Source organism: Galeopterus variegatus, unplaced genomic scaffold, assembly GCF_000696425.1.
Source record: "Galeopterus variegatus unplaced genomic scaffold, G_variegatus-3.0.2 Scaffold5957, whole genome shotgun sequence".
Taxonomy (NCBI): domain Eukaryota; kingdom Metazoa; phylum Chordata; class Mammalia; order Dermoptera; family Cynocephalidae; genus Galeopterus; species Galeopterus variegatus.
In genome coordinates, this window is record NW_007732068.1 from 131,320 (window position 1) to 138,353 (window position 7,034).

A 7,034-nucleotide genomic window follows, 5' to 3' on the forward strand; every position below is an offset into this window, starting at 1 on the left:
TTTTTTTTGTCTTTATGTATTGTATTAGTTTGTTTCTGTTGCTTATAATGAAATATCTGAAACTGTGTAATTTATAAAGAAACGAAATTTATTTCTTACGGTTTGAAGGCTAGGAAGTCCAAAGTCCTAGGAACACATTTGATGAGGGCCTTCATAGCAATGTAGGGTATCACGTGGTGAATGGCCTGAACAAAAGAGAGCTAACCTCCTCATTTGCTCTCCTTTTAAAGCCAGCAGAACCATGCCCATTAGCACCTACTGCCACCCCTTAAACTATCAATGGATTAATCCATTCAAGAGGATAAAGTCCTCATAATCTAATCACTTCCTAAAGACCCCACCTTTCAATTATCATAATAGGATTTCACACCTTCTTAACATTGTTATAATGGAGATCAAGTCTCCAATACATGAACCTTTAGAGGACACATTCAACCCACAGCAAGTATATAGCGTTAATACTGTCTTCTAAATTTACTGTGCTTTCTTTACTTAATACTTTTATGCATCATTGTTAAAAGAGTCTCTTTTAAACAGAATGGTGACAGTGATAAAGAGAATTGAAAAAGTTTTCATTTAATAAGGTTAACTAATTTAACATCTAATAATTGTAGATTCTGTTAATGGGAAATCAGTACATACAATAATCACTAGTGAAAATGTTAAATAACAGACTGATTCTAATATTAAATAACTTTTTGAACTGATGTTACTTTGTCTTGAAACTTTAATTATTTATCAGTATATGATACAGATTGAATTGTGTCCTCCAAGTTTTCAGTCATTGATGCTTAATCCGCATTGTAACTGTTGAGGATGGGAAATCCTGTTATGGTAATTGAATGGTGGGGCCTTGAAGAAGTGATTAGATTCTGAGGACCAGGCCTAGCAAATGGATTAATAATGGTGGTCATGGGCATGGTTCTGAATGCTTTAAAAGGAGAGCATGTGAGAATCTTTCTCTCTCTCAGCTCCGCCATTTTGCTACGTTATACCCTGCGTCACTGAAATCACCACCAAAGAGCTCTCATCAGATGTGTTCCCTGGATATTGGACTTCCCAGCCTCTGAAACTATAAGTATAAAAATTCATTTTTTGTACAACTTACCCAGTTCAGATATTTCTATTATAAGCAACAGAAATAGACTAACAGTATAGTTTTTGGATTTGCATTTTTATTAACTCTATAAGAGTAACTATTAAATCATTTCTCTGCTTTGGTTTTGTAAACTTGATATTTCTGCCAGTTTTAATCTTTAATTATTTTTAAATTGCCAGAAAATTTTTGAAAATTTTCTGCTATTTTTCTTTAGCTGTAAGATAGCTTAAATGTAATTGAAAATTTAAGCAACTTAGTAATTAGTGTTGTGTTTTCTCTGTGTGTTTTTTCAATTATTTGAAATTGAGAGTATGCACAATTTAATTTTTATTATCTAATATAAAACCGAATACAGAAATATATATAATTCATCTTTGGTTTTGTAGGAATTGCACGTAAGTGAAAACCAGATTGAAATGTTAGGGGCAGAACATCTTAAGCATCTGAATTCTATCCTTGTGCTAGACCTGAGGGATAACAAGTTAAAATCTGTTCCAGATGAGATTACACTACTACAGTCTTTGGAAAGGCTTGACCTAAGAAACAATGATATTAGTAGGTAAGTTTAAAGATCAAATGAATAAAAACCGTGTCTGTATTTGGTTATAATTCATAAGTTAAAATACTTGTGAAAAGCATGAGTGGTCCTTTCTTTAAAATTGAATTCACTAAATATTTATTGAGCAGGTATTATGTGCAGACAAAAAAAAAATTAATTAGATTTTATCCTTGGCAGTGAGCTTGATATGCTAATAGAAGCAGGTGTATTTATAAGTTACTCTAACCCAATAGAACTAAACTCTAGGAAGGCTGGATTTTTATCTCTTCTATTTCACTGCTATATCTCCAACTCCTAGGTCAGTGCCTTAGCACATAGAAAGTGCCTGGTAAATACTGGTTGAATTTGTTAAATAATGTAAAAACATAAGAGATTTAAAATGTTTTTGAGGCTTAAAGGATTTACAAGATCACAATTTATTGGGAGGAATTGGAAACACTTTATAGAAGTCACTTTTAGATGATCTTCAAGATTGGCATTAGGCTGAGGCAAATTAATTGCCTAGAGCACAAAATTTAAGAACTTACTTTCAGGGTCATACAACTAGTCTCATCATATGATCTTTAAAGGTTGACTGGGATTTTTAAGTGCACATGTAAGGTGACAGGAATAAGCAGCATAAACATGGCTTTGGGAATACTAAATTGGGTCCAAATAGGGAGGTTGTGAGAATTTAGGACTTGAAAAGTAATTTGAAGCCATGTGGAAGAGGCCCTTGAAAGGCCTGTGAAGAGTCAGTTTTTACTAGTTAAGTGATAGAGAACTAGTGACAGATTAAGAGAAGAAACAATTTGATTATAATCTCATTGTAAAAAATAAACTGATGGTAGTGGTTTGGATACATTGGATAGGAATGTTCTGTAGATGAGAAATCTAAATAAAACTCTATTAGATTAATCTAATAATATTTATCACTAAAGAGCACTTGCTATATCCAGTTCATTTATTGACAGCTGTGTAGATTTCTCTCTTATGTAGTGAGGACCTGAACTGTGGTGGCAGTGAGAATGGAAAGAAGAGGACAGATGTGGGAGGCATGATGAGTTAGAATAAGAGGTATTTAGCAGCTGATTGGCTGTGTTGGAGATAGGAAAGAGAAGGGTGATGAGGAAAGTATCATAAAAAATAATAGCTCCATGATATTTAGAAATGTAATTATTTTATAGATAACAAAAAATAAGATGCAGACTTACCTACGATTATACACTAATGAGATATCTGAGATTTTGAGCTTGGGTACCATAAAGATGGCATGCTATTCACAGAAGGAGAATAGTTAGGCAAGGTATATTTTCTTCTATGTGTATATTTTAATAAATATTTTTAAGAATCAGAATTGTTCTGACAGTGTACATATGGGATATGGTATGTCCTGAACGTAAATTTGAATACTTGGATAGTAACCACCTTTTTCACTCATATATGACAAAATTAACAAGTGACCTGGATATCTCTAAAAGTGTTTTATCCTACAAGGAATGAATGAAATACTTTTGTCTGTTATAAATATTGACATATGAATTTTTTTCCATGGCAGTTCTGTTAAGTCAATTGTATGAAAGCGGTGGAAACCAAACATTTAAAACAAAAACTAAACCCAAAATTAGATAAATAATAATGTACTTAGTACACATATTTCTGATATATATATATATCAGTAACATACATATATATATATGTATGTTACTTTTTTCAGAACTCTAGATATAAAAGGCCTAGACCATACTGGTATTTAGTAAATATTAGTTTTTTCTTTTCCCCTAACCCCATATTTCTGAAATATTAGACAATTCTATTCATTTTGCACACCTCCAGAATCTCCTCTAACTAAAATATCGATCCCACACTGCTCCTAGAGTAGTTTTCTATAAAATACAAATTATTAGATCATTCTTCTACTTAAAAAGTTTTAGTGGTTCTCCTAAATATGGCTATGTATCAATCATTTGAGAAACATTAAGAAAAAAAGATTCTGAGGCACTAGAATTTTTTTTTTTTGGCAGCTGGCCTGTTTTTTAAAAAACAATTCCTAGGAGGTTTTGCTACATCTGGTCTTCCAGTCAGCAATTGGGAACTACTGTCTTGTAAGATAAAGTTTAGACTTTTTAGCATAACGTTCAAGGGTGTCTCACAATCAGACTTCATTCATTCTCTATCATTTTTCACTCTTACTGATATCTTGCTACCTAACTATACAAAACTGTAAATATATCAACTCCTTCTTCATTCTGTTCCCTCACCCTAGAATGCCTTTTTCCTACCTCACTGCCTAATAGAAACTCGTTCTTCTTTTTAAACCTAAATCCAGGTTTGCTACTCCCTTCTCTCCCTTAACCCCCTGCTAATTTCTATACCTTTGCTCATAGCAAATTTGTTTAGCATTTGTCTTACTTTTTTATATCATTTCTATTTGCTGTCTTACATAAAATGAAATCTTCGTTACAGTCATGTAGAACATTTTGTGTCCTCATACCTTTTTCAGTCAATTCTCTTTCCAAACCCCCAACTCCTAGCAACCACTGATATGGTCTGTTACTGTAGTTTTTTGCCTTTTTAGAATATATAAATGGAATCACAGAGAATGTAGGTTTTGTCTCTGGCTTCTTTCGTGTAGCATAAAGCTTTCGAGACTCATTCATGTGGTTGTGTTTATCAATAATTCATTCATTTTTATGGCTGAGTGTTATTCCATTGTACAGATATACCATAATTTATTTGTCTCTTCACTAGTTAGTTGATAGACGTTTGGGTTGTTTTCACTGTTTTTTTTTTTTTGCTATTGTGGACATTTATGTGCAAGTCTCTGTGTGGACATTATTTTCATTTCTCTTAAGTAAATATGTAGTAGTGGGATTGCTTAGTTGCATGGTAAGTGTATGTTTAACTTTAAAAGACTGCTTTCCAAAGTGGCAGTACTATTTTTATTCTTACCAGCAATGTAAGATAATTCTTATTTATTATATTTTAGTTACCCATATATGTTTATTTTTCTTTTGTTCAACTGAGAACTTAAAGGCAAGAATCTTAATATCCCTAAACCCATGCCTAGTATTTTGTAGATGTCTAGTATTTATTGAGATTGAATACTTATATGTATAAGTGGATTATCTTTTTGTGTGCCGAAGGTAAAAATTTCTTTATTGATTGAAAACATGAATTGAGTGCTCAGAAATTACTTTATTCTTTTTATTTATCATATTTTTTCACTTAGAAAGAATTTTCTTGGGCCGGCCCGGTGGCGCACTGGATAGTGCTCTACCCTATTCATTGGGAAACCTTCATTTGAAATTCCTGGCACTGGAAGGAAATCCTTTGAGAACCATTCGAAGAGAAGTTATAAATGTAAGTATATTTAGAATTCAGCTCTTTGTTTTTAAATTGAAATTTAGACATACATGTTGATCTATAAAACTGCAAGGTATGTCTTGGTAAATGTGTGTCTTTGTCGCCACTCTTTCAGAAAGGAACCCAAGAAGTCCTAAAATATCTACGAAGCAAGATCAAAGGTACTTTTGTATTTTCACCTATATTTTGAAGGATTATATCAAAAGTGGTGAAATGTTATCAGTACATAAATTTAAATGTACTCTGGATATAATATAAAGGAAATAGTCCTGACACGTGTAACTCTAACTATGAATCCTTACAGGCCTTAAGTGTGCTGAGGTTATAAAAACATCCTTTAACTCAAAATAATAGTGTTCTATTTGTAATTTCTTTACTTGCGTTAAAGCCTGCCAATTAGAAAATATCATAACAAAGATTCAGTAAGCACCTACTACTTAACTTTGAAAAAGGAGCAAAACTTAACTTTCAGGGTATAATATCTGGGTTCTATTGATTAGTATGTATATTGACAGATGTTTGAGTATCTTCTATCCAGGCACAGCTTTGCTAAATTCTGACAAAAATAAAAACAAAACATTTTTTAGGATATGCTAATTTAGCATGAACATATACCAAAAGTGAAAATAATACTTATAAACTTAATTTTTAATACTTCACTAAAGGTGTCATGTATCCCAGTTTTTATTTCATGTCTGTCATTGTAGCATAGACTAGAGCATTATGAAAAAAATTAGTTGTGCTAGTGCATTTCTGTGTATCAAACCATTCCAAAACTTAGTAGCTAAATACAGCAACTACTAATTTAGCTCACAACTCTGTGGTTATTATAGCCTAGCTTAGTACTGTATTGCCAGTTAGCATATGCTAAGTGATAAGATAATTGCATACTTCAGCAATTTCTGTTTTCATCTGTCCTTCAGATAAATTATTAAAATAATTTTCTAAGACCCTTATTTCCTGTTAATGAGTTTCCTCAGATAATGCTTTCTCCTCCAGAAAAAATTGATTATTCTGATGTGAATCAGTTATATGTCATGTTAGAATATTCAAATTTTTATGGATACAGAAAGCCAGGATGAACTTCATGTAAGTTATATTTATGTACAGACATTTTTGATAAGCACTCTCTATGCAAAGATGGGAAAGTGAATCCATGCATAAGATTTCATTCTCTGTAGAAACTCAGCAAGAAAAATTTTTTAAGGGAAATGTTTTTAGGGTATATATTCATAAAGATAGGGAGAATGGTGAAAAAAAATGATTATAAAAACTTGGAAGCTGGAAAGCATATCATCTTAGTCCATTTGGGTTACTATAACAAAATACCTTAGACTGGATAATTTACAAACAATAGAAATTTATTGCTCAATGTTCTGGAGGCTCAAAGTCTAAGATCAGGACACCATCATATTCATTGTCTAGTGAGGGCATGTTCCTCATAGGTGGCACCTTCTATGTGCCCTTACATGGCAGAAGGGCAAAAGGGGTTAACAAGCTCCCTCAGGCTTCTTTTATAATTGCACTAATTTCATTTATAAGGGTTCTATCCTCATGACCTAATCTCTTCCCAAGACCCCACCTCTTAATATTATCACCTTGAGGGTTGGATTTCAACATATAAATTTTGGGGGGACACATACATTCAAACCATAGCATAGGTAGACAAGTGGTTACTGAGTTAGTAGATCAGAAAGGCTTTTTGGCTGTTATAGATAATGCTGCAATAAACATTCATGTACAAGTTTTTGTGTGAACATGTTTTTATTTCTCTTGGGTATATAACTAGGTGTGGAATTTCTGGGTGGTATGATGACTGTATGTTTTACCATTGAGGAACTGCCAGATTGTTTTCCAAAGTGGCTGCACCAACTTGTATTCTCATCAGTAGTGCATAAAGGTTCTTATTCCTCCATGTCCTCAGCAACTCTTCTTATCTGACTTTCTGATTCTAGCCATGCTGATGGGTGTTAAGTGGTATCTCATTGTGGCTTTGATTTGCATTTCCCTGATGAGTAATGATGTTGAGCA

General features: G+C 32.7%; 1 protein-coding gene across 1 annotated transcript in view; it reads left to right on the top strand.

Annotated features, from left to right (window-relative positions):
- The window catches only part of LOC103605651 (leucine-rich repeat-containing protein 40), a gene marked incomplete at its 3' end in the record, with an annotated part of 31,709 nt that extends 26,545 nt beyond the window's left edge, over nucleotides 1-5,164 (top strand). The window contains exons 7-9 of the mRNA XM_008590274.1: nucleotides 1,486-1,658; nucleotides 4,913-5,000; nucleotides 5,119-5,164. Of these exons, the coding sequence (XP_008588496.1) occupies nucleotides 1,486-1,658; nucleotides 4,913-5,000; nucleotides 5,119-5,164 (307 nt within the window). The remainder of the gene's footprint in view (nucleotides 1-1,485; nucleotides 1,659-4,912; nucleotides 5,001-5,118) is intronic.
- Between the last annotated feature and the right edge of the window lie 1,870 nt (nucleotides 5,165-7,034).